Raw genomic sequence first — 27,950 nt, 5'->3', positions numbered from 1 at the left:
AGAGGTCCTGCTTTTCTGCCCCAACCTTCTCATACATTGCAGCACTGCTCCCCGCACCTCTCTCAATTTCACTTGCCCAACTTCCAAAGCTCTCCAGAACTCCACCTCTGCCTACACCTTTGTGCTTATCATCTCTGCTCCCACCCTGGGCTGCATCCCTGCCCCTTTCCTTATCAATCCGATTTCACACACACCAGGCTTCATGGCTTCTCCCATGCCCTCTTGCATGCTCACACAGGTTCCCTGGAGCCTAAACATGTTCCTGTTGAAGTCAGCAGCAAAGTTGCCTTATTGTGCTTTTCCGGGGCCAGAACCAGACCTTTAGCTGTTTTCCAAATTCCCCGCATGAAAAATTTCCCCTTTCCATGGATCTCTTGTCAGGGGGAGCAGACTGTGATTGTCCTGTATTCTCTGTGCCCTCTGTCTGCCAAGCAGTCACAAACCATCTAAATACCTGGCACTGCCTCCCTGCTGTACAGTACTGATGTCCCCGGGTCAGTCATCCATGAGGAGGGCAGAGCAGTGTCCACCTAGTGAGTCATGGCACAGGTAGCCCTCAGTAGCAAAGCACTTTCCACCACATGCCACGTTTGAAAGGAATTAACTTGGAATCAGACAGCTCCCGTGACTGGGCCTGGCTCCATCCCAGCTCCGCAGGTTTCTCTGATTGGTTCACGGTAGTTTTGGCACCAGTTGCTGCGCCCCAGGGAACTGGGACACAAGAAGAGCAGCTAGAGGGATTGCATTAAATACACACAAGTAATATAATTAAAGAAGAAAGGGAGAGTGAGAAAGATCAACTTCGCTGGAAACTATCACATAGTTTTTCATTTTGGGTGGAGGGAATGAAGTCTAGTGATTGAGGGGAAGAGGGAGCTCAGAGCCGGTTCTCTGCTCCCAGCTTGGTGGCTCTGGACAACTTCTATGTGTTGGGGAAGCAGGGCAAGAGGGTTTCTTGCTAGCATAAACCCAGCGTCTGACTCCTAAGGGGCTGAGCAGCCTCGGTTCAGCCCACTGATTTCACATGGAGCACTAGCAGATCAGCACCTCTGGGAAGAGAAAAAGTGCACTCTGATGTCAGGCTTCCAAAATTAGAGGCCTTGCTTGAAACCCCATCACCTTCACCTTTTTATGCTATGACTTGCCCTTCTGCGAAATGGGTGTAGGGCCCCACCCTTGCTGGGTGGTGCAGGCTTTTGATTGAATTCTTGGAGCTCACCAGATGAAAGGCCTTCAAGAATTCAGAGTCCTCTCCTTATTACTGATGAGCCATTCTCTAGTAGGCAGAAGAGTCATACCCATGCACAGTAGTTCGTGTAACTCACCGCTTAAAAAGGTGCCGGGCAACCTAAATAGTGGTTTGACAGTGACAACCATGCCTTGAGCTTAGTTTCTATTGTAGAAACAATTGTTATGTCCCTTTAGGCAGGTCCATGAAACTAGGGCTTGTCCCCTGCAAGCCTAGAAAATATTTCCCAAAGGATGATAGGAACCCAGTTGGAGCAGGGAATTTGCACGAAGAGAAGACCTATCTGTCTCTCCCTCATCTCTAAGACAGCTTTGAAACAGCTGTACAAGATATATTGCCAGTGGACCAAGGCAACAAGCGTAGGAAATACCTTATAAAGATAGGTTGCTCTTTAGAAGCCTGGAGCAGGAAAGCAGGAGTTTGTGAACAGACTGCAGCTGGACCTTAAGGAACAGACACAATCCAGCTGACTCTGAAGCAATGCGGGGTTGTTGTCAACTGTTATTGGCTAACATAAAATTAACTCAGTGGTTTCAGTCCACCACTTGAGAAAAAATTTTAAAAGGCTAAATCCTTCCTCCTGCTTCCATCTCCCTTTCCCTCATAAGCTTCCCCAGAGACTCAGTGGCCTGTTTTGGAGTTCATTCCCAGCAATCTCATCTGAGGGCCTCTGCAAGGCGCCAGAACAAAACTAGCTTGAAGAAGGGGTTCCTCTACATATCTGTCCTAAGCAAAACAGTACCATATATAGAAACAGAGGACTTTCCCTCAAGCCAGGGCTTTCTCTGATGCTTTCCCAAAGGGCTGCATTTCAATGAAGAAACAGCACACATACAAATTTATGCAATCAGTCTATCCCTAGGACAAAGCGAGGAAACTTCAAAAGCGAAAGGCCAAGGTAGTGTTCAGCTTAGATCCAGTGTCAGTCAAGGCAGGTATGGACAGCCAGGCTGATTTCCAGTTAGTGAAGGCTCAAGAGATGAAAAGCAGATGCAAGACTTAGGCTGATACCCTGGGGCAATGCGGAGAAGAAGAGAGAGTGAAATCTGAATTGATCCCCAGAGGGGAGAAGGAAGCAGGATGTGAACCTCCCCTTGAGAGGAGGGCAAAACAGGAGTGGGATGGAAATCTGAAGGGCAGACTGAAACCTGAACTACCCACAGGGAAAAGCCAAGCAGGAACAGAAATGACATATAGGGAACACATGCGATTAGGGGGAGGTGGGAACACAAAGTGGAATGAAAAACTATGAGAGAGATCCCTGGGGGGAGGGAAGCCCTGATTGAGCAAAATTAAATCTGCAGGGAGTTTTGCATCCCAGATATTAATAACAAACTACCTAGCAAGTTAGGCCCTTCTTTCCACCTTCAAAAGGATGGAGGGGAGGAAGAACTTGTCTGTGGTTGAGCACAAGACTATGAATCAGAGAATCGGAGTCCGTATCCCAGCTCTGCCAGGGAGCAGGTCCCTGGATTACAATACGCCTCAATGTCCACAGGCAACTGTCCTATAAAGCATCCACTGATTTCAACTGCAATCACGGTGCTCAGCACCTTTGGGAAAAGCCAGGTAGTCAGTCTGTGTCTGCCTCATCTCTAAGACAGTGTTAAACACCTCCCTACCTTCCGGAGGCACCGGGATGCTAAATTCATTAGCAAAGTACCTTCAGAGGTGTGGGTGGAAAGTACCAAACAAGGTCAGAGTGTTATTAATGGCACTGAAAAAGAACCACCAGTGATTTTAGATCTCAGATGCAGTTTGTCCACTTTAATTTCTCATATCATGTGTCTACAGGACATCAGCTGTGAAGACCTGAGACCCTATTACCTCAAAACAACTGTTGAAAACCCCACATAGACCTCAAAAATTAAAGTTCCCTTGGACAATGACTGTGTCAGATATGAACAGGACAGGGAGATGAGTTAGATAAGCAGGTCCTGAGGGAGGGGAACCCCTTTGGCACCTCTTGCAGAGAGCAGGGCAGTAACACACAGGATCCTTCACCTGGTTTTGGAAGGGAGGAATTTTTCAACGGACTCAGTCCCTCAACCACTCTTTTGTGATATACTAGCAGACACACTCAATTAGCAAAAAAAAGTCTAGTCAGGTCCCACTGACTGGGAATCTTAAGCAGCTCAATTATTTAATGCTGACTGACCATTGGAAGAGAGAGATTTTGAAATGTGTCCCTTACAGTCATGTGCAATGGTCAAAATGGCAACGTGTACAACCCAACGCGCAAATGTAAGTGGTGAGCTAATGTGCATATGAAATACGAGGCCACTTCAATTGCATATCTTATTTCCTTATTTTGTTCTGGATGCTTCCCTTTGTGTTCTGAAGATCTCTCCTGCCCCAGCAATACATCTCCAAGCTACCTCCTTTTCCCAGGTAAATCTATCCCAAGATCCTATTTCTAGGAATCCTGTTGGAAAGAGATATATATCCTCATTACATCCCCTGACTGGTGTAAACCAAAGAAAATAAAGTAATAGGAGTAAAGAACCAACAGGAAAATTTAAACTCTGCTGAGCCCTGGGCTGCTCAAGCACACTAGTGCCTTCTTGTCTGTCTTAAATACTGTAAAGTCTCACGGCAGGATCACCTTTACATTGATAAAAATATCAAACCTGTCATTATCATTAAACAAATGACAGCCTGTCTGCAAGGGTTAGCCTTTTGCTGGAATGAAACTGCATGACATATTTGGATACAGAGCACATGCAGATCCTGCTAAGCCTTTCCTGCACTGGTAACACATAACCTTTCAGCTTTATTTCAAAAGAGACATAATCTCTCCCAGCACTGGAGTGCAGCTCAGTGCTTGAGAGCGTGAAGGGGCTTGGAGAGGACCTCTCATTCCCTCCTCTGGAAGGAGGGGAGATCTGAGCCTTCCTTCCTCCCTGGCACTCAGAGACTGCATTGCCGCAAGGACCAACAGATGACACGGTCCTACACGTCACTTTCCTGATTCAGCATCTGTGTATTTTCCTCCTCCAGCTGCAGATCAATGCACAGCACTATGTGCTGGGCTACAACACTCACGCCATGCACAGAAGCCCTGTCGGCTCCCAAAACCATCAGCCCTAGCTCCACGTGTGTATTCCAGAAGGCAATATTATCTCAGGGATTAACTCCAGACACGGGGTGAATTACCTGGCTCTCTGGAACAGCTCTCTTCAGAGCCATCTACAAAAACAAACAATGCAGTATTTCCTTAAAGGCCGAACGCTGTGTATACCGATGGGGAAATAAACCAAACAAGACCTGGTAAGACCGCAGCAGCATCACCTGGTGAGGATCACCACATTACAGTGAGGAAAAGTTCTGATTTCAACACTTTCAGTCAGATCTTTTCCTGGTCCCACTCAATGCCCTTTCGTGGCAAGACTCTGAAGCCACGTTTGCCGAGTTACTCAGTTCTGTCCCTGACACGCTCTGGGCACAATCCCAAACCATCAAGAAGCAGATGTCCCTATGCAGGTTGCAAGCACTGAAGGTGAAAGTTTATTACCGTCTCTTTGCATTTCCCTTGATATAAACAGGAAACAACCAGCATTAGACTCACTAAATAAAAAGCCAAACCAGATAGGCAAGGCAGAAGATGCTTCTTTTTCCATACACACCCTTTTCCCTCTCATTCACATACAAATTACTGTTGCATCCAGGTGGGAGGAGAGTTTGAAGAGGGGAGGGGGGAAGAAATGTTTGCCAAATAGGTTGAGGGATCAGAAGGCAGCTTTCTCATAAAGCGCAGGGCTGACCCACAAACTGCGAGAAAACCTCAAACTCCGCAAGAGTTTCCCTCCTCCCCATTTTCAGGGTGAGAGCAGCCACAGCAGGGAATTGGTAGGCAAGTAAGGGGTCTAACCAGGTCACTCCACCCTTCTCTTCCCGCCTGGAGCATAATATGGGAGGGAAACAGACCTGAAATGTAGGCCATCTACAAAGACTGGGGGAGAGGCTTAAATGATGTGAGATTTATGATCTTCAAAGTGATTAGCGCCCAGCACTCCAAATAAAGTCAAAGAGAGCTCAGCAGCTCTTGCAGTCAGTTTGGAGTTAGGTTTCAAACCATACTTCTCTGGCTTCAGTTTGAAAACTTGAATTGCAAGGTAACAAAAAAAAAAAAAGCCACCCAAAACCAACCTCAAACCCCAAACCAAAATTAAAAAACCCACCAACCTCCACCCCTAATGAAAGAGCTCAGCACCTGAATCTACACGAAAACACTTTGATATTTCCATATCTCCCTTCTTCCTTTTTCTCGTCATTTGAAATCTGTTTGCTGAATTGAAGATGAATTCACCAATAGCTGAGGTCAGCCTGAAACGTGAGTGTATAACCCGTGTGCATTTGGGCTCATGCTCATTTAAAAGAATAACAACCATAACAATAATGGCTCAAGTCTACGCATGGCCTTGAGAGGGCCAAGAGAGGGAGACAAAGAGCCATTTGCGCACGCCTATGTCCACTCACACGGACTGTTACAACCCCATCCCTGACATCGCTGCAAAACCCCTTCTGTGGACTCTACCTATGTTGTGGGGAATCGCACCAGATTAAAAAACAAACATTAAAATGAGCTTGTTCACAGGCTTTTGCTTTTTAAACCTTGCTAAGTCCCCAGTCGGGTTTGCTACTCAGTTACACAAACAGATGGGCTGGCACAAATGAAAGGGATTTTGCGGTACCCCTTTAGTGGAAGGAGAAAAACAAAAGTGGGAAGTGAATGTTACAAAAGACTGTCAGAAAACCACAATCTCTTTTTGGGAGGGAGATGTTTCTCTCAAGAAGACTCTGGCCCAAATCCTACTGACTTGAGGCTGTCTGCCCCTACAACTTTACCAGCATCCGCTCAATTCAGTGGCATGCAGGGGACTAGGACCTTAAAGATAATGGGTCAAATCATCAGTGGGTGTAAATGAGCGCTGCTTCACCACAGTCAATAACATTTCCTTGATTAACCCCAGCCCGGCTTCCAGTTCTAACATCTTTGCGGTGTTGCCATAGGAAAAGTTTGCAACATGTAACAATCTTGTATTTTCATAGCTTATTTCTATCTTGAGGGAATTTTCTTTTATCACTAGTTATAAGCAGATTGGATTCTTCTCTTGGCGTGTAGAAAACCTGTGCTTTGGGCTCTGCAATCCACAGAGCTGGAGACACAAGACTTTTTGTTTTCAGCTGGGTATTCCAAAAACCTGGAAGATGGCTGAACGTGTTAAGACACCTTTGATAGGAAGTTACGACCCACCCAAAACCAGAGCAGCCAAACCAAACAAACAAACAGCAGCTTGCTGACATCTGTCAGACAAGAGCCACCAAGGCAAGCTTGAAGGACAGGAAAGTCACAGCGAGAAGCTTCAGCTGCCTATCTGCTGCTAGCAGGCAGCCTTTGCAAAGGATCGCAACCCTTGAACTCGGGGAATGCACGGTTGGAAGCAGGCAGGTTGCTGTACTGTCAAGAGTGCCAACATCTGCTTCAAATGCTAGTGACTGCCTGTGGAGTTACAGCCCCTTTTGCTTTCCTCGCTCCAGCTCCCCAGTCAACCCCTGGAGTCCTCCAGCAGATCAGTGGGTTAGCTCTCTAGACCTCCTCTTTTTCTTTACAAGGTCTGAGTCCAGCTCCACTGATGGCCACAGGAGTCCTTAGCTCTGGACTCAGAGAGGATTTTCTCATGTGTCTGCACAGATTCGAGATCCATACTCTCCGGAGACCTGTAACCTTCTTGCCTTTGCAATTCTGACGTGAGATTTGGGGATTTCTTAGAGCCACGTATGAAAATCTCCAGGCACTCAGTGAGACAGGGGTTGCTTTTAGCTGCATGAAGCAGGAGGATAACAGCAAACACAGCAAAGACAACGGTCCCTCACACGTTCATTTGCAATTAGGGCTTGCTTGCCCTGCAAGAAGCACTTGCTTTTATCTGCTGTCGCTTTCCCCACTGTCTTGCAAAGAGGAATCTGCAGTTGTAGGCAGGCCTGGTCTTGACCTACGCACTCCAAGACCTCAAACCACCTCATCTTCAGTCCTTGCTGATATTCCTGTGAGTCAGCCCCATGCTCTTAGACTTGCATACCACAGTGCTTTCAGCGCCAGTGTCACAAGCAGTAGAAATGCATGGGGCTTTGGGGCGGGATTTGCACATTTGCCAGTGTAAATGAGGTCCCTTTTGTTTCTAAATGACAATGGAAAAAAATTAAAAAGCCAGAAAAAGCCTCAAGCAATTGGTGATTTGAAGAAACTCTATAATTAACTGAACTTCTATGAAATAGGAAGGCCCGGAAACCAGAAGTTTAATCTGTCATTCTATCCCACAAGGGGAATTGAGAAGAACTTATGTGGTCTGTTTAATGGTAGCTTCTGACCTAACAGTTTTTATCTCTCAGCAGTAGCTGCCTGGGACTCAGCAAGATGAGCAATTAAAAAACAGTAATTCAAGAAAGCAGGAGAATACCTGGTAACCCAGGGAGCGTCTTACCTGCCTATTAAAGTCCAGCCCATTCTGTTCACTTCCTACAATGAAACAAAAAGAAAAATATCTTAGTATCAATGACAGTCAGCATTGATGTAAACTTTCGAGAACTTAGAACACACATAACCATAGGCACGCTGCTAGCCCAGCTCAGTTTACTGTAAGAGCAAGGAGAGGAGGAGGAAGGTGGAGTCAATGCGAATGCAGCAATGGAAGTACAAAGGCAGCTTTTCCAACATTTGGTGGTATAAGCCTTTGCTGAAGTGTAACAGAAGTGTTTCTGCCTGGGAGATATCTGGCCAAGTAGCAAGGGTGGGGGAAAGCTCACTGACTGCAAGGGAGATTCCAGGAGAGGTGAGCTGGAGGACGTTACAAATCTCCAGGGAAATCCAGGACCAAGGCACTGTACATAAAGGAAGAACTAACTGTGGGAGAGGCTAGCAAACAGGTGGCCGAGGCTGTTAACCAGGGATCTTCAGGAACCCGTGTGGCACTGAGTAATTATGGGATATCTAAAGGAACGGAGGGTGCCGTGGGGTTGTGCTCAAGAGGCGTCTCCTTGATTCCAAAAGAGATTGGCAGGCACAGGGGGAAAAATCAGACAGGTTTCAGCCTGAAGGTACCGCACAGGCCCTCACTCATTCCCCTTTGATGATAAACATTCCCCCCCCATCACACCTGCCAAATTCATCAAGAACATCACAGAGGAAAGGTTGTACGCTCCACAGATATGAATGTTTTAAGGGATTCCACGAAGCCTCTTTAGTTGCAAAGGCAACCCCAAGAAACCCCTTCCCTTCACAATCCATTCCCCAAGTCATTCTCTTCCAGTCCGAATGAGTTTGTGATAAACAGTCTTAAATTGTTCACATCCCACCGGCACAAGCCCCCAGGGCCTCATCCTCCTGTTTTTTCCAGTATAACATTCCCCATAAAGCATAGCCCGTGCCCTGTGATCTGATCAAGCTTCAACACATCATGTTTTTCAGTAGTTCATGTCTCTCTTGCAAAAAGCTGGAAAGCGGTTGAGAGAGGCTGTGCAGGCAGGAGTGCAAATCCAACTCTCCCATTGACTTGCTTTCAACTGAACAAGCCTTGACCCTAATCTAGCACGCAGTTTTTCAGCTTGCACCATACACATAATATTTCCAGGTGAATCAGCATGGTTCTTTGAGATCCTCGGGGGGAGTGTGCTTAGTACAATTATTCATAGATGGCAAAATATTTTAAAGTCAATGATAACAATTTCACGGCACCCTGTTCTCTGCTATCTAGAAACAGCTCTGGAGATTTAATCTGCAACATGTTAACAGCATTGACTGTGGAAACTGAGCTGCCTTTGTTGCTTGTGTTAGGCTGAGCTGTAGGTCTTCGCTATCAAACAATGCCAGAGCACTATTTCACAGCAGAACAAGCTGTTGCCCCCCCCGCTCTGAAATCTCCTCTATCTTCTCACCGTCTGCAACTCAACCTAGATCCAGCTCTGCACCTTCTCCCCTGGCCTGTCTGCATTTCTGCTGGGCTAGAGCCTGCCCTTTCTTCCTGTCTTCCTCCTGACCTGCTTCTCAAAGCTTTTTCTCTTCCCAATCTCAGGTCTTTATCTTCTTCCATGTAATTCCCTACTCTACTACAGCTTCCAACTTGCCACGCGCTTCTGTGCTCCCGTGCCTCTCGCTGTAACCGTCTGCTCCCTGACCACCTCGCTCCAGCTGCTCCCGCCCGAGGAATTTGTTCATTCATTGCGTTCCAGCTCTATGCCCCAAGAGCCAACAACTGCACATATAACGATGGGAATGCTGATAGTGTTAATAGATGATCACAATCAGTATCCACACACCTGAGCAGAACTGTGTGAGGATCTTCAAGGCCTGCAGTTTCTACCTTTGAAACCCACGGGGAGTTGATGCAATCTAAAGGCAGTAGCTAAAGGGAAGAAAGGCAAGGAGGAGAGAAGGAGGAAATAAAGTTCCCAGTTGCTAAAATAGAACAGGAAGGAAAAGGTAATCTTCTGGTTTCTCGGATACAAGAGTTTCACTCATGTTCAAATGCAGCATGTTGATGAGGCAAGATTCAAAGACCTTGAGGGAAATCCCTAGGTCCCAGTGATGATGGCTCTGAGTCACCATCCTACACCCCAAAACTTGGAACTCGAGATGCACAGCTGGAACGGAGTTTCCTTCCACATCGCTACCACGAGGCCCAAGTTCTCCAGCACATTCTTTCCTCCTCTTCTAAGCTTCCCATCTCTCACTTTTTCCTCCCTGCACAAGCACGTGCAGCTGACAGACTTCTACCTTTCTTTTTCCCTTCCTCTCCTACAAGGCCAGACACAGCTTCCTCCAAGTCCTACCCTCTTGCACATCCCTCCGCAGATCCACAGGGGCGTTCGGGAGCACCTCAGCCAGGTATTTTGTGACAGTGGAGCATGTTGCAAATATGCACGGAGATTGACATTAACTCAGTTGTAGCTTGGGCGTCTAAGTCTGAGATAACTGCCCCAGGCTGTCTTGATAGACAGCGAGGAGAAATAGGCACCTCCAGAGGCCATTCATCTGACCTATCTTAGACGCCTATCTCAAGTTGAGATGAATGGCCCTCTGGAGATGACTATTTCTCTTTATTGACTACAAAGGGACCCAGGGGCAACTAGTTCAGACTTAGATGTCCAATAGTGAGATATTTAAAACTGGGCAACGTGATTTCTACTCCCAGTGGTTATGTAAATTGGAGCTGGATACACAAATCTCTTCAACTTTTCAGCAGGACCAGTGAGTGTTTGTGCATGGATTTGTTTGCAAACAAATCTCATCTGTTTCTATTTCAGTAAAAGCTTGTGTTCAAGTAAAATTCAAATGATTCCAGCTGCAAGCCAAGGTTTGGGTGTGATAGGGATAACAACTCCCCTCTTTCAGTTAAATCAGTAACTTTCCTACAAATATTTTTAAAATAGACTTGGTTTCCTCCCAGTTTCTATCAACATGAGGACTCACACTGAAGTAGTCATTTCTCTCCTTAAAGGAACGGGCTGTTCAAACAACGAGGATCTGCACTTAAGATTTAATCTTTTCTAGCTCCAGGAGATAAAAAGAAAGAAAAGTGTAAGTGGCAGCAGATTCTCAGCTGCTGTAAACTGCCAGAACTCCACTAATTTTAATGGAGCTTTGCACCAGCCAACAACTTGCCTCTTGCTACACCAGCCAGACACAATGGGATCCAAGGTCTCCAGCGTCTGCTAGACGCAGTCCTCCCCTCCTTAAATTGCATCAAACTGGGGAAGCCCTGGGATTTAAATGGAGAAAGACTGCTTTGAGCCCCTTGCACTACGTTTCCCAGGAGCTTCCCCATCAAACAAGCCTTCATTCCCCTCTTTATGGGTGTTCCGGACAGGGGGAAAAAGGCAGCGATAAGCTCAGCTGGCTCCCCGCAGCACAGCAGGCAAGGACTGTGCTGCTCTCCTTGGTTCACCTGGCAGCTGTTTTGCATAGCACTGGCATCAGATCTGGTGCGAGTTTGCCTGGGGAGGTTTCTCTGGGGATGGGAGCAGCAGAACAGTTCCAGATGCTTCCCCCCACCCGCTGCTGTTCCCCCCACCTGGAACGCACCGTTTGCTCTGAAAACCAAAGACAAGTGCTCTATCAGAACCGACATGATTCCCACTGGAAGCCGCCGAGCCAGTCCGCCACTTGAGGATAAAAGCGCCGTAATGGGAGAAAAGTAAAATCAAGATTGCAGTGTGCCTTCATCTTCGCAAGGCAAACACATGCAGCAACATGTAGATGTCACCCACGGGGAGTGACAGCCGCTCATGGCTTTTCGCCCGGTGACAAAAACAGGGCTGCAACCAGAAGGCTAACATTATCCCCCTTCCCACCCAACTACACACTTAATTCACCTCATAGTTTGAGCTCAGCTGCACAGAAGGGACAGGGAATTAGAAGGTGATTTCAATCTTTAACAGGTGTTGGGGAATTCCCACAGGGAATCAGTTTTCTGCCGCGTGCATTTGGGAGGAAAATTCAGAACAGCTGAACGGCGATGGAGGAACAGTGCCAGGCAGACACCAGGCAGGGGATTCAGCTGCCTGGGCTTAGATGTCTAACTTTTAGGTGTCTAATTCTGAGCCAATTGCTCTAGGCTCCCTTTACAGCCACAGAGAGGAAGCAGGTGCTTCCAGAGGGCAATTCATCTCGCCCCCGAGATAGACGGCAGAGAGATGAATCACCTTCTGGAGATACCTATTTTCATCATTGACTGTACAAGGAGCCTGGGGTGAGTAGGTCAGACTTCAGCCTCAAAGTATTGAATATCTAAAATTAAGATTAATCTCAGCTATTCTGAAGATTTTAGCACTCCAGTTGTAAAGCACAATGCCATTAGAGATTGACAAAGCAGGCCAGATGCAGAATGCCTTTCAATGTACATTTTCTAGAAGCTGAGAAATTAACTTGTTCATATTAACTGAGACAAGAATCAAATCTCTCACCTCAAACAACGTGTGAAGTTAAAAGATTACCCAAGAGCGGGTAAAGAAAAGAGTGGCAACAGTTATTATAACTATAAACAATACTTGACCCACATGCTGTAAATGAAACAAATGCTCACCTGCACTGAGAATGATGTGGTTCTATTAATCAAAAAAGATATTCAGCATCAAATACACTCCTCAGGATTTCAATTCACTTTGGAGACTCAAGCAAATACCAAGTCTTAGCCCTCATGCTACTGTTCCCAGCAGTCAGACCAGCGACTTCTCCAGAACTAGCAGGAAAAGCCCTGGGTGGTAGGAGCTCACTTAAATCACCTTCTCTCCATTCTAGTGTCCAGTGGCACTGGGGAGCAGAAACTGAAGCTGAGCAGACACCAGTCAGTTCCCTGGACCCTTACGTGCCCTGCTGGGATGCTCGTTGTTCCCAAGGCTTACCTTAAGAAGTGCTTTTTAAAGGGAGTAGGGGGAAGTGTGAACAGGATGAGGAGTTTTGAGGCAGCCAGATAGGGCTGCAGTTTTCGTGTTAACCGTTTGCTCTAAAGACACAAACAGACCAAACCGGGGCATTGGAGCATCTCCATGGGAAAGTTCAGGCTGGTTAGCAGGGAAAGTGAATCTGTGCTGACTCAGTCAGAGGCTACAGACTCCAGGGGAAGCTTTCACTGAAGACTCAAGTGTTTCATTTGGGTGGAAACCCCTGGGTTATAAAAACGCCTTTCCTTTATCAGCAGTGCCTCAAAGAAATGACGACATCTAGTCCCACTGCAGCTCTGAATGCAATATACCCTTCATGTGGGGCAGGGAGCGGGGGGAGAAAGCAGGACAACAAGTGTGGGAGACTCGGGCAGTTTCCAGAAGGAAACCCGAGGGCAGCAGTTGTTCCCACGGAAAACATTTCACCTGCAGGTGCTGGGAGAGGGCAAGTCTCTTCTCTTAGACCAGAGGCAAGAGGCAGATCAGACCAGCTCTTCCTTTGCCCCTCTAATTCAAGTCAAACCAGCCTTTTTTCCCCTTTCCCCTCCCCATCCTTTTTTATCCTCTTCCATAATGGGATGTTTAAGAAAAAAAAAAAATAACCCAACCTCAAACCCTAATCACCTTCATTTGAATTTCAAATAGCCCCCTCCTGGCCTCCCCCACGCCCCAACTGACTCGGAGCTGGGAATATGGAAATTTCTCCTGCTTGCCTTAAATGTGGCTGTGCTATGAAAATCATCAGCCTTATGCAAATCCTAAGCAGGCCCAATTGCCATAGCAACCAGCTGTTTCCAGCCCGACTGCTGCTGCTTTCATTTATTCAGGACTTGTCCTGGGGCTGTGCATGGCTGCAGGGGGAAGAGGCAAGAGAAATCCTGGAGGCTTTGAGGAAAGTTTCACCAGGGAGGGCTAGCCTTGGAGAGCAAAGGCGTAGCCAAGGACCAGGCTCAGTGTGGGGCCGGGGAAGGCCAAGTTTCCTCAAAAGACTTTGGCCTGGCAATCTGTTTCCAGCCCGATCTGAAGAGGTAACAACAAAAGGCAAAAGAGAAAAGCTCAGACTGTGCATCCCTTAGCTTGCCTGCTGAGTGCAACAACGAGCGCCCCGGTGCACCAAGCAGCACAGCCTGAGCACGCACCAGCTCATCCCGCACAAGCCGTTGCACTGCTCAGTCTGCCATCCCTTGCTTGTGCACATTTCCTTTTGCCCGAGTTAGAAGCTGACACAGAGGTCAGAGCCTCCATACCCTATTCCAGCGTGAGCCATCAAGTTTAAAAGAGACCCTACCCAGCTGGAATACAATAAACAACAGCATCTCCAGAGTCCAGCAGCGATCAGGGCTCCATTCTGCCAAGAGCTGTACCCATCCCTGGGGAGAGCAGCACCTTCATCAAAGAGCTTACACCCTGGCAAAAAGGTGGGAGAAAAGATTGAGACCCTCACTTTGGAGCTGAGGAACAGAGATAGACTTAGTTAAGTTTGTACAGGGACTGTGTGGCAGAGAGGCAAACTGAGACAAGGTCTCTGTTTTTCCATCTACCCTGATATGGATTTAATGCAAAAGGCACTGACAGAAGGTGGGGTACTGGGAAGATCTTTTGCTTAGGTGGGAAATTTTGGTATCCAGTTTCAGCACTGCCCTTGTTTTCTCTCCTCCACTGCCAGGGGACCTTAGATGTCTTGCAGCAGCAGTGGAGGAAGGTGTCTCATGCTGGCATCCTTCCACGGGCACAAACTGACTGAAGGTGAGGATGCAGGGGGAGATGAGTGACGTTCAAAGGAGCATCCCCTCAAAAGGGACACTTTGCAAGACCATAGGAGCAGATGCATCATAGCTCCTTACCATTTTCATTTTCTTGGGGTTTAAAGGAAAGGGTCTGTCTTATCCTCAGAGAGAAGATACCTGCTTTATTGCTTCCTAACGCACCCGGACGTGTCACCCAAGCCGTGAGGGTTAGATAACCCCGCTGCCATTGCCACCAGAGGCAGAAGCAGGCCCAGAGCCCAGCTTTCTGGCTCCATGTGCCCTCGTCATGAAACCGCACTCCTCTACCTGGCTGCTGCTCTTCCAGATCCCAGACCCGACACAGCTGGGCGAAGCTGCCGGGTCAGCCAACCACCACTGTCCCAGGGAGCAATACCAGCTGCTCCCGAGGCAGCAATAACGCTGTAGGGCTGTCCTATATTGCACCCACACATACACACCCCAGCTCCTCTCCCCGTGTGCTGGGGTGCCCATCGCGCACCCCGCCCTGGGCTCCTGGCAGGCTGGCCAGTTCCCCGTGTTACAGGGTGGGGAGGGAAGATGTTCGGAACGCCTGCAGCTATTCGGTTACCAATGGTTGTGTTTGAAGAGCTTCCCTATCGCCCTTTTGTTAAAGCTTTGGCTTCCCCCCCATAGCCTCAACAGATGAAATCAAAGGGAAGTAGCTTTGCTTGGTGTAACCTGTTTTGATCAAGCAGATAAACAGGGAACAAGTGTCTGACACAAACAAACAGACAGACAGAGGCAAGTCCCACCTCAGCATTTTGTTGCATCAGATACAGAGGGCTTAGATAAACCACAAGAAGGGGGAGATCTCTGCCTCTCGGCTTGAAGACCAGGGGCGACACTCTGCAGTGCCAAGCCCCCACAGTTCCCATAAAAAAAAAAATCAACCCAGAACTTGCTGGCATGGCTTTCATCAGTTTAAAAAGATGAAAAGAGCTTTCAGCCAAGCATAAAACTCACGCTTGTCATTACCCCCCATGGAGTCAGCGGGACTGCCTGCGAGCCCAGCCACAGCCGCCGCATGCCAAGCGTTAAACCACGCTGGCATCACACAGGAGAGGGTAAAGAGGACCCTCAGACTGGAGAGACGACCTGGTGCTCGGACCGGGGCTGACCTACACAGGTCAGGTGATGGGGGAAGGCAGTCCAACCCACGGCCCTTGCAGGAGAAACTCGTGCCTATTCCCCTGTTTCCCTTCACACACATACTGTGACAAAAAAGGCAGAGTTAAAGTAAAGAGAGCTTAAGATTCACAGGACTGGGTAGAGCAGGTGATATTCCTTAGAATTTTTTTTTTAAATCATGGCTTTTTGTAAAATGGCAAAATTTCACTACAACCAATAGACATGGGGGGCTGGGGGGTGGAATCAAACAAATATGGGTTTTTGGAGAACATCTTACTAAAAGCTTTGAGGCGTTTTCTATGAAATTGGTGTGGATGAAAAAGAAAAAAAAAAAAGCTTAGCTTTCCTAACCTGCTATGAAAGATGAACAATTTTGACAATTTTCTCAAAAAAGAAAAAGCCCCACGATTATTTTAAACACTTTCAAAGTAAAACAATGCCCCAAATTACCCTTTTTTCCCCTCTTAGCCTAGAACTGGCAGAGATATGAAAGGATGAGATTATGCTTCTGCTACTGACACTTCCCATCAGATCTTTAGGCATCAGTTTTAGATCAAGGGCTTGGTTTACAAAAGCATTTTGGCACCCAACTCCCTCCAGTATTTTTTTTTTTTTTTTTAATTCTTCTTGGAGCCAGTCTGCATCTTTTGGTGATGAAAGGCCTTTGTAAATCTGCACCTAGAAGGATTTCCATTCTTTATAAGCTATAATATCGTTAGTTTGGTAACTGCCCTCTCCTTTGGGGGTAACAAGATTCCTGGGGAGCTGTGTGGATTGGTCCAATTCATTAGGAAATGGGTCTTCAGTTAATGAGTCATTGGAAAACAGATTTTCCCACATGAAGCTAGTAAACAAAACACTGACCTATTAGGTGTTGCAGTAAATATTCCTCTAACAATGTGCATAAAGGAAAATAAAAACTTCCAGGGAAGTTCAGTACAAAGAGCTTTGTTGTTTATAAACAGAACAGTCGGAAAGAGGGGAAAAAAAAAACCAAACCCTGACAGAGATGTGTAGAGGTTTTAGGTAAAGCATCGAGGCAGCCCCTCCGTGGGCTTGGCTGGTCGTGACTGCCAGCGGGGCTGATGTGCCAGGTTACACCACCCGAAGTATGACATACACAGCTGAGCAATAGCATGCGATCCTGCTCTGGCCACCCTCTTCTCTGAGAGTCCTGCAAGGGACTGGTCACCCCGCAGGAGGGGTTGTGGCGGTTTGCTTGAGTCCCGCAAGAAGCTCCTAACTCTCTGCAGTGTCTCTCATCACAGCCAAGTCTGATGTGCGATCTCTGAAGATCCTGAACAGATCAACAAGTCACGGGGACTGTATTAGAAGAAAGAATAATTTAAACAGGTTCCTTGTATCAGTCTGCAGGGAAGTGTCGCTCTTTTGCAAATCAAGGAGATTTACTCGTTCTGATTTCCCTGCTTGATTTGAAGGCTCCTAGAGCAGAAGAGCTAATGCTGCTGCAAACATTTTTGTTATTTTAAAACAAATCGACTTCACTTCTCTGCTTTCTTTTCTCAATTACCACTAGAAAGAGGTGCTACAGCTAACACTAATGGCTGTCTGGAAAGCTTAAGCTGAAAAACATATTTTATCCAATCAACTGCGGTGCCAGCTTCGCCTGTTTAACACTATTGACTACAACATCAGCAGCGAGAGCCTCCCAGTACACTTAGTAAAAGCCAAAACCAAATACTGACTCTCATAATAATAGAGCCTTCCCTAATCTTGGTTCAACTATGCCATCCATCAGCTTTGTGTGCCAAGGTGCACCAAACATTTCAGGAGACTCTGGTTCCCAACTTAAGGCCCTGTAACAGCTACCAGGGTTTTTTGAAAGAGCTTGGGAAGTTGCGGACATGTTTGTTGCTATGCAGCTTGGAAACATTTATCTCAAAAAACTACTTGGGGTCATCTGAAAGCCCTGAGCAGAAGCTGACCTGACCAAAGTCAATCAGAGTTCACGGGTGTGAATAAAACCAGATTTTATCTCTACCTTAGATTATGTCAAATAACCCAGCTTAATAGCTAAGAGCACAGAGGATTTCTAGTCCTCAATGTGCGGTGTAAATAAAGGGGTAGTTTTAGTCCCACTAAAACATGCCTCGGTTTCTCTGGCTTTACCAAGATCTCTTTTTTCCTAAAGTCCTCTCAAATGACAAAAGTAAGAGAGAAACAGTAAAAGTATTCCATGTAAAGTTTTAATCTGCTGCTACACCTCCTCCCCACCCCAAGCTTAGGGTTCTTCATTACTCAAAGAACAATGATTCTTCTACATTGTCTCTATGAGTTTTAGTTTTAAAAGGTGTTTATTTCTAAGTCTATAGATGAGCCTCACTGTTTCTGATAATCTTAATTTCTTATACCTAGTGGGTGCTAAAAATATTTCTTACTGCTGTTTGTTTGCCTAAAAAGGACTCTGACCATGAGCCTTTGTGAAATTACAGTCTCGAGGTCTTGCATTCAAAGCCCACTGCAGGCAGTGGCAGTCAGAAGTGATGCCAGAAAGTACAAAACTGATTTTTCTGGTGTATATCACACCTTGTGGCAATGCAGGAGTTGGTAGGTAACCTGGCAGAAGTCAGTACTAACACCGGTGTTACCATCTTCAAAGGATCACCCTGTTCTTCAGCTTTCCATATTCAAGGAAAACTGGGGCTTCTAGCCAGGGAGCAGCCTGAGTCTGAGCAGCCGTCAGGTGGGAGTAGTGGAGACAAGAAACCCAATCATGCTTCAAGGTGTCGAGTGCTCAATTTTTGCTGGAACTACCTAGCTGGATATGATTATTCCCGAAGTCCCTCCCATTTTTCTACATATACATGGCCAAAAAAGGCTTAGTCCCTGCGAGTTTTGTCTAAGGAAACGTTCCTGACGTGAACCCTGCGTAAAATGAAAAGCTGTTTGTGCTAAACTGAGCGGACCAAGACTATTTCAGTGGCATTATGCCTTTGGCAAGATGTGAGCGTATTTCCGTGCTAAAACCGCAGAGGACATTACTGAGACACACACTGATTCACTGCTATTACAGAAGGATCTTGCATGCTGATCAAGATACGAACGCAATCCTAGCCCAGAGCGCATTCTTGATAAACTCCCAGGCTGGTTGGAAGAGCGCAATGTAGCAGCAACAGGAGTCAAGCAAAGCATGGACAGAAACTTCCAGCACCCATGCCCCCCTTTTCTTTTCTTCTCCCTCCCTCCTCGGGCTCCCTCGCCTGTCCCCACATCCCGGACCCTCCTTACCTGGCTCCACCTGGTCGGGTTCATGCCGAGTATCTGTGGAATCTGCCGCATCACCGCTCATCTTGATCTCTGGAAAAGGAGGCACAACTGATTTTAATAACAGGTCACAGTCCCAGGCAACAGGCACATGTGGCTTTCACTAAACAGCACAAATGAATGTGTAATTATAATAAACCATCAGACTTTCAAATTTCTGATTCCTCAACATACAGTCACTAGAATATTCATCAGCTCCGAGGATGCACTTTCCCTCCTGTTGCTCTTTGCATCCCCCTCATTCCTTTCCCCCCTCCCCAATTTGCTGCTGTGTTCTCCCCTTTCGCATCACTCCTCTCCCGCACAGAGGATGCGGGGTTGGTTAACCACTGGGAGCCCTCCCAGCCTCTCCCCCGAGCTTTATGCAGGCTTCCCAAGCCAGCTGGTGTGGCTCTCAGTTTGACACCGTCCTCCACCACACCTGTGGAGGCAGGGGATCCCTCTCGGCTTTCCCCTCCTCTCCCACATCCTTTCCTTGTCCCTCCGGATGGCTCAGCCGGGCCAGTGCTTGGTGCTGCAGGGAGGACCAGCCCCAGAAAGGCAGGCACACAGCAAGGTGCTCTCAGAGAGGGGAGCGAAGTCTCTCTTCTCCTCTCACTCCCTTGCCGACTCAGCTTGTTTCTCTCAATACATCTGATCCCTATTTGCAAACTATTTACCCTGCTTTCTCCCACACGTATGTGCTCTCACCTCTCACAAACCGAAGAAGCCGCCTCGCTCCAAAGAACTGTCCCCAACCCAGGAGCAAGAAGAGTACTTTGCCATCAAGCTCCCGCATATTTCCCCCCACCCTTATCAATGCCAATAAATTTGTCATTTACCCTTGAAGTGATGGCTGCCACCACACCCGGGGCCACGTTCTCCTTCAGGGACAGCTGAAAGACAAGGTGGGAATAGTCAAATTTACACCGGATTGCTCATCTCCTCCTTAAAAGAGGCAAAGTACACACCAGTGAAAGAAGGAAGAATATCTATTCAAATTCAGATGGACACCCCTTCACACTCTTACACCCTTTGCATGGGAATTTTAACTCTTTCCAGGCTAGTTGGGGAAAAAAGATAATAATTTTTTATAAAGAACCAACTGATTTGCATGTGCTTCCTGCAGCCAATCCTGGCCCAAGGAGTCGTCTGATTTGCATCGGGTAATAACAGCAGCGTGGAAGCTGGGCCAGTGTTTGCTGTGGTTTCGCTGGGGTAGAAAAGGCAGGTGGAAGCCTTCTTAAAGGCATCATGCAAACCTTTTCCTCTTTCCTAAATACGCCTTATGTTATTTCCAAACGGCCAAAAGGGTGAGAAGAACCCTATAGATTTTTATACCCATTTCCCTCTATTACTCACACTAAAGCAGGCAGGCCTTTGTTTGGTTGTTCGGGTTTTCTTTTCCCCTATTCGAATTTCCAGTGTGCAAATGGCAAATTATCTGCTTTTCGGCCAAAATTGAATACCTTTGTTTAGATTAAAGTTTGAAACTTTTTCTCCAGCAAATGAATAAAGGAAGAAAAAAATGACAAGATTTTATACCAGGGACGGAGTGCAGAAACATTCACATACTTCAGAAACTTCCTTTCTTTAAATCGTATTAAGGAGTGCGGGGAAAAAGGAGAGAGAGAGGAGTTGTGGGATTTTTTTTTCCTTTCAAATAAACCCGCTGCAATTAAGACATGAACATTCAGTGGGGCTTCTGAGCATTTCTACTGCAGGAAGAGTAATTATCATCAGCTATAAACATCTTCTTGTCTTGTAATACTGCCAAGGGACCCTAACTTAGGCAATCTACAAGGCACAAAGTTTTGCTTGCTGCCAAAATGTATCTTAAAAAAAAAGCCAAGTTCTCATAAAATAGAGTAAGAAAAATCTTACATCATGCAGAAGTTTGGTGAGAAAGTCTGCAAGTTTGCAAAAAAAAGTAATGCAGGTTTCATTGTGTATTTCACACCAATAACAAATGAACGCATGTTAGTGAGAGAAAATTATCTGATCCCCAAGACCAAGGAGCTCCTTATGGGCACGGAGCGAGAGACAGAGCAGTTCAGACAGAGCTGAGGAGGGGAGGATGCAAAAGCAAACCATGAGAAGCTTTCTCCCTCTCACAGGAGCGAGCCCTCAGCCCCTCTGCCATTTATAACCTGGGGTGGGCGGGGAGGAAGGAGGAATTGCAGCTGTGGCTTGATTACATATCACATGCTATCCATCAGTTAAATTCCCTCCTTCTGGAGTCAGGAGATAACAAGATACGCTGCGATTCTCTCATACGTAGAGCAGAAGAATTTTTTTTTTCACAAAGATTCAAATTTCCATCATAAATGTACACATATTTATTACATTTTTATTACATAAATGTAATAAAAGTTTAAGTATCTTGGGGGGGGGGGGAACAATCCATGAGGAAAAAGAAACCCCTTTTGATCAAAGCCTACTGATCTGAGAGGTTTGGGGCTGGCCAGCTTTTGTATACCTATGGACAGCAGTGCAGCACCAGTCATCCTCCAAGGGGTCCTTGAGAACAAGGAGCAGACATACAGAGGAATTACTTTCTAATATGATGTAAGTGTAGCCAAGATAAAGGCAACACTTTTTTATTGACATCCAAGAGTCTTCCACTATAAACCAGGATGGAGTGATGCATCTGGATTTGAACACCTCCCCCATCTGACAAAATATCTCAAGACAAAACAGGCTGTGAGACTTTGAGTCCACTGAATGCAAACTCCACCGTACAGCTTTGCTAGTTTGGCAATAGACAGAGAATAAGCAGGCTGGTAAAAAAAAAAAAAATCTCTGGGAAAAATAATGCAACTGAGGACTGCCTAACTCCTAACCACAGACCTATTAGGAGCCGCCGCTGTGGCCTGGGCCATATTAAAAATGTGCTGCTCTACCTCAGCTAGCAAACAGACCTGGAGTAGGGGTAGTCTGGTTTGTTCACCCAGACCAAAGAAACTATACCAGTGCAGACATTTCTCTGGGGATATATCTGCATCTGTATTTTTGCTGAAACAAATGGTGTCAGCAAATAAAGCTTTCCCAAGCCCTTATTCCTAGTAGTTGTTCAGACACGGGCACTCGGGTAAACCAGCCTGATTACTTTAAAAAGGAAAACGAAAGCTGGTGGTGGTAGTGGGGGGAACTCAGCTTGGCTGAGACCATTACCTGCAGCCTTTCTGTGCTTTAGGTGCCCCAGCCCCTCTGGAGGCTCCGGGAAGGTAAAATATCCAAATGCCTGGGGAGGAGGTGGCGCTACACGCCAGGGAACGCGCTGCTGCAGGGAAACCCTCTTGCCAGGGAGGAGGGCGTGCGGAGCCCGAGCAGCCCACCTTCACTTTGCACGCTGCCTCTTCTCTGCACGGCCACGGAAGAAACAGAGCACACCTCTGCAAGCAGCTTACTGCAAGGCCTTACTGTTCGGGGACCCCAAGACCGAACACGCTGAACTGCCTTTGCATGAGGGTGAAGAAACACCCTCCCACCAGTGCTGGGCTCTGGCATGTGAAAGTGGTTGGGCCCAGGCTGGTCTCCCCCCCTGCAAAAAGACCGCTTAAACCTTAGGCGCTTCTGACAGATGGCAGGGTGGGATGATTTGGTAGAATAGAAGTTCAGTGCGCACCCAGCTCTGCGCAGCTCCTGGCCAAATCCACCCTGGGAGTGATGACACTGGCTTTGACAGAGGGCACAGTATCGATTTTGGGAATCTTCTCATGAAGAAAGAGTCGCCCACAAGCAAAGCAGATGGGTGGATAGGAGCCTGCGGGGGATGCATCCCCGAGAGACACCACACACAAGCACACCCATCGCAGGTGCTCAGACTAGTCAGGCTCACACGCTGAGCCAAGACCACGAGCCTCCCGCCTCCTGCAGCCTCTCCTCGCGGCCAGCTGCGCAGCGCTGGGGGCTCCCCAGCTGCCCTCCCCGTGGCTGGCACAGGGAGCCAGCCTCCTCAGCGGGGTGCCGACCGGCCATGGAAGGGCTGCTGGCATCCCAGAGCCATGGAGAGGTTGCAACGCAGCCATGGAGCAGAGGCTTTGGCCATCTCTGCTGGCCTGCTGCAGGCTGAAACTGTGTTAGGTGACGGTATCGCCGCAGCATCTGCCTTGCCCTGCAGGCCTGCCTGTGAGCCCACATGTAGGCAGGGCCTGTTGAGGGGCTACAAGCACTGGGCATGGGCACCTAGGTCTCCCCTGCACAGCAGGACCACCAAACGCCTGAGCTTTGCTGCAGCATGTCAATAGGTATGCAAAGGGAACGAGCCTAGGACAGACTGATGGAAGTATCCGCCCCGTCCCCTCCAAACCTGGAGACAACATGCAGCGTCTCCTGCTGCACAAAGCACCGGACTCAGGTCACTAGCAGGGCACGTGGCTCCCGTACCCCCAACACCCTGATGCCTGCCCCTGCCGCAGAAGGGGCTGTCAGGGTCTGGTCTTCACTGCTGCTGCAGCTCTGCTCCTACCCCAGCATCACGCTCAGCTCCAGCATGCCCAGGGATACATGCCCAATCCTTCCCCTCAAGCACAGGGGATTGATCTGAGGGCAGAAGCTAAACTCACTCTGTCGGGGCGAGCCGGAGCTCAGCACAGCTCCAAGGGATTTGGCAGTGATTGCTCTTGTTCCCCAGCTAATTGCAGAGGGGAGGTCTGCTCAGAGAAGATGTGAGACTACCTAAGCTGTACCTCTGGGTCGGACCCCCTGGAAGGAGTCTGTCTCTTTCTGAGTATCCCTGTTCATTCATTCCTCACTCAACCCAGCCTCCTACAGCTCCCTCTTCATTCATTTCTCCCTCCTTTTCCCTCTTTGTCATTACTTTTCTCCTTCCAACCCATGTCCCATCTAACTCTCAGACACACACACACCCCTCCACCCTTGCCACATCCCTCTGTGAATTTATCCCCTCTCACTCCTCCCAGATTTATCCCAATGACTGGACCCACAGGTCAGGCACTAAATGCTTATTTTCCAGGTACCCAAGAGACCTCTGCGCTCTGCTCTCTGACCCATGTTAGGGCTGGCAGCGTGAGCGGTGCGCCCACATTGTGGGCATGGCTTGGCAGCCCCCTAAATAGGATCAGGGCAACATCCATCCCCGGGTAGGAACGTGGGCACTTAACCAGGCACTGGCTGTGATAGCAGATTCCAGCGGGAGAAAAGAGGAGGGAAAGGAGGGAGGAAAGGTCACAGGAATCAGAGCAATCCCATTTCCTGCCCAAGTCCACGATCTCAGCTACGTGGTGAGCTCCAGCCCGATCCTTCCTCAAGTGCTCTTTACCTGCGTGCACAGACTCCAGGTTCACCATCCTGCTGGTGGAGGGAAATCCGCGGTGCGCCCAGCCTCCTGCCGTCAGCCCCAGGTTGCCAGGGGCTGCCAGTTTGCCCTCCCTCCTCTGCCACCCGCTACCTCTCAAACCGGGTGTGGGTCCGCTCCCGAAGGGACCTAGAGCTCCATTGCCTGTTGCCATGCAGGGCCAGGTGAGCATGCGGCGCCGCGCCACGCCTCGCCCCACCTCCGGCTCCCTCGGGTGCCCTGACACCCAGCAGCCTGGCGCCCAGCCCATGCAAAAGCGCCCATTTGCATATTAGTAACTCGGGAATGGATGAGTCCCTGCAGCGCTACCAGGGCGTGGGGTGGGGTGGGAAGGAGGGAGGAAGGAAGGCGGTTTGCCCGCCCTCAGCTGCACAGATACACCCCGCAGCACCTGCCTGCTGGGCTGCAAGTGGGGGCCTTTTGTGGGGGCTCTGCCGTCAGCCCCAGATCCGAGTTGTCCCCTCGTGGATAGGCTTTCGGCTCTGCCCCTTGCAATGCACGGGTAAGAGAGGCCAAGGCATCAAGCCAGGCTGGGCAGCAGCCACCAGCACCCAGAAGTGAAGGTGTCGGAGCTGCGGGAACAGCCCCTCCAGTAAGCAGCCCTTTCACTTCACTTCTGGCCACTCTCATAAACCCTGGGGTCTGCTCAGAGTGAGCCATGAGACCAGCCAGTGCAGTTGAGTCTTTGCATCCCCTAGGTCTGGGCTGAACTTGAATGATGCTATATGAAACAGTCGGCACAAAAAGGAAAATTAAGAGCAGAAAGGTAACCTGACTTGGCTAAAGACACAGGGCAGGGTTAGGATCAGCCCATGGAGACTCCCCTTTCCTGACTTGTGCCCTGTGTGGTACGTCAGTCCCCCAAGAAGAGGAGAGAAGTGGCAGACAGCCTCTTCCTCCTCCTCCATGTTGTTTAAAGCTGCAGTATTTAACTGACTTCCAGGGAAGCCAGGGAAAAAATCCCCTAATGTTGGCTTCCTTGGTAGGAAGCTGCCAGAGGCCAGATCCTCAGCCTACGGGGACCAGCAGTCACCCTGATGGACCCAGGCACTGCGGTTGCTCCCTGTCCTTGCCGTGCACTACCTCGATGACCCCTACCATGGCCTGGGGTAGCAGGATAAATGCCTGAGCTCCAGCGCTGCTCAAACCCCTCCTGAAAGCGTTAACACACTCAATTGGTAGCTGCCAGGTACAAGCTATCACACATTCATCTCTCCCTGGCTAATTCACGTTCCAGGGCTCTCGGCTTTCCCACATACTGCTCTCCCTCCCTGGAAAGACAGGTTTCTCTGAAGAGATGGGTGGGCGGGTGGGCAGGCTCTTGAGCCTCAGCTCCAACCCAGTCCAATGTTATGGGGCTGGAGTGCCTGCCCTTGGCTTGCGTGGTCAGAGAGGACATCCTCGGGAGAGGGCAACGCGCTGGGAGGAAAGGGTGGATGTGTTAAATGAAACTCTAACAAGGAAAAAGAGGGGGAAAGTGGAGGGAGAGATGGAAGGGGGAAAGCAGGGAGGAGGGGAAGTTCCCGAGTCAGACTAATGTTTGCAGGACGGGGTGCAAGGGGAGATTTCTGTGGGCTGCGTTTAGCACTGCTCCAGGAAGCAGAAAGGTGACACGGGGTGGTTTGCGCAGGCAGCTTGTTTGGAGCTGCTGGAGGGACTGGACTCCTGCCACCGATCCTGAGCCTGTGGCAGAGCCCCAGCCATTCAGGCCCCGATCCTCGGGGCGTTCCTGGGCAGCTACTGGTCTGTTTTCTAGTGTTTTCGGCATGACCCCCATGTCTGGGTTTTCCCCATCTCGAAGACCGATGCGATCAGGTGTCTTCACTGTGTCAAACATGGATTTGCTGGTGGCTTCCAGCCAGCTAGAAGGGCCTCTGGGGCACAGGAGAAAGGCCCTGGAAAGGCTGGGGACCACAAGAGCTCTCCTTCCCCCCACATCAGAGCACCTTTTGTACACCAGTCGGGAGTTTCACTTGACACCGATCTTTTCTCTCTGCTTCCTGGTGTTTCTCCCTTGCTCCAGAGCCGAGCAGCCTGTCCCGGAGCCCCAGGGAGGCACGTCCTCCCCGGTGGCACCTCCAGCCGGACAGGAATCCCGGGCATCCTCCGGCCGGGGACGCTGTCCCGGCCGTGGGCAGGGCCGCAGTGCCCTCTCCTGGCCCTGCAGGCGCTGCCGAATACAGCCGGGAATCCTCCAGCCGCCGGTCCTGCTCTGCAGCTGGTGGGATCTGCTTTTTCTGACTGTTATTTTGTGGCCAATGGAACAGCAGGAAAAAATTAATATTTAGGCGCTTTTCTCCCCAAACAGCTGTGGGAGCAAAGCCCTTCACCTGGGTACCCTTGGCTTCAGCGGTGTGCTATGCAGGCAAGAGAGAATACACCCTCCTTATTAAGCTACCCGAAACGCCTCTGCTACCCAGAGAGAGAAAAATAGGGGAGGGATCACAGCATCATCACTCCTTTCTGCTGTGGAAATAAGACCACCTTCTCCAGGCAAAGGCAGATTTGCTTTAACTCTGTCCTGAGATGATCGCTCCTAGATGCCAGCAGATATGCTGCTTTTTTTTAACATGGCCATCAATGAATGATCCATCCGCTCTCATCCTCCCTGTATGCATGTGTTCCTCCACTCCCGCTCCCAATGTTTATTCCCCTCTTGGAGGAAGATAAGCTCTGCAGATGGCACTTGATTTATGGAGTATGGCCTTTGGACGGGCCCTGAAAGCGTGAACTGCAGAAAGATGTTACAAAATCCCCCACTGCTTTTTTCTAGCAGCAAGGATTTATACCAGTGCTCCTGGCCAGCTGCGCCTTCCCTCTGTGCCAGGAAGGTCTCCTGCCTCCACCTGCAACGGCTGCTTTTCGAGGGTGTTATTTAAGTGCATCAGGGAGAAGGATTTTTCCTTGGAAAGGCAAATGCACTGCAGCGCAGTTCTCGTGTAGCAGGGCTGGGGAGATAGCGAGATCTTGCGGGGACCAAGATGCACAGCTGTCATCTGGGGCACGGACCACATGCATCCCTGCACCCCGGCGCCGCGCACCGCCGCCACCGCCCGCCGCGGCCCGGGGAAGGCTCTGCCGCGAACCTCTCCCCCCGACACCCTTCCCCTCCGCAGAGCAGAGGCGCGCTCCGCCAGCACCCACTTGTGGAGGCCGGGAAACCTGCACCGCAAGCGGTGCCCCGCCGGGCCCCGGGCCGAGCCGCCCCGGGCAGGACCCCCCATCCCCGGGCCCGGGCCGCGCCGGCCGACCCTTCGGAGCCCTTTGAGGCCCCGGTAGCCCCAGGGCGGGCAGGTGGCATTAGCTTCGGGAAAGCCGAGGCACCACCTCCCTCCCACGCCTTGGCGAGCGTGGCGGGTTGCAGCACACCTGAGGGACGTGGCCCGGTTGCTCACCTCCCCTCAAAGCCCAGCTCCGCCGGAGCGTGCAGAAATCCTGAAATGACTATCGAGTCGAGCTCAGCATATACTGCCCATCGTTATTTAGAGTTCATGACCACTTATCTGGTACTCCCAGAGCTCCCATGACACAGCGCTGGCCCTGCTGCACACAGAGAGCTCAAACACTCTCCGACCTGCACTGCTGAACACAGGTCCAGCTCATAAAAGGCTCCTCCGTCACCCCACAGAGCCGATGCAATGGTTTGGTACTACTGTGCACCATGCTGCTTTCCTGAGGTGGCCTGGGAACACCTCAGCTCGGTGCTGCCGAAAGAACTGGGGAAGGGCTGAGACGCCTCAGTGATCCAGGCACCCCAGAGCCTCACCGCTACAAAATAAGG

General features: G+C 49.2%; 1 protein-coding gene across 2 annotated transcripts in view; it reads right to left on the bottom strand.

The window, feature by feature from the left end:
* POU2F3 (POU class 2 homeobox 3) overlaps positions 1-24,419 on the bottom strand; it is a 42,786-nt gene extending 18,367 nt beyond the window's left edge. Inside the window, exons 1-4 of one of the 2 annotated variants that reach the window (XM_076358393.1) lie at positions 24,134-24,419; positions 19,692-19,745; positions 18,835-18,903; positions 7,735-7,769 (exon numbers count right to left, since the gene is read on the bottom strand). In XM_076358393.1, the coding sequence (XP_076214508.1) occupies positions 7,735-7,769; positions 18,835-18,903; positions 19,692-19,745; positions 24,134-24,419 (444 nt within the window). The remainder of the gene's footprint in view (positions 1-7,734; positions 7,770-18,834; positions 18,904-19,691; positions 19,746-24,133) is intronic. The other variant, XM_076358394.1, reaches the window with a different exon arrangement.
* Between the last annotated feature and the right edge of the window lie 3,531 nt (positions 24,420-27,950).

This window comes from Aptenodytes patagonicus, chromosome 23 (assembly GCF_965638725.1).
Source record: "Aptenodytes patagonicus chromosome 23, bAptPat1.pri.cur, whole genome shotgun sequence".
NCBI classification, from domain to species: Eukaryota; Metazoa; Chordata; class Aves; order Sphenisciformes; family Spheniscidae; genus Aptenodytes; species Aptenodytes patagonicus.
The sequence above is the reverse complement of the archived record's forward strand: the minus strand, read 5'-3'. Positions and strand labels throughout refer to the sequence as shown.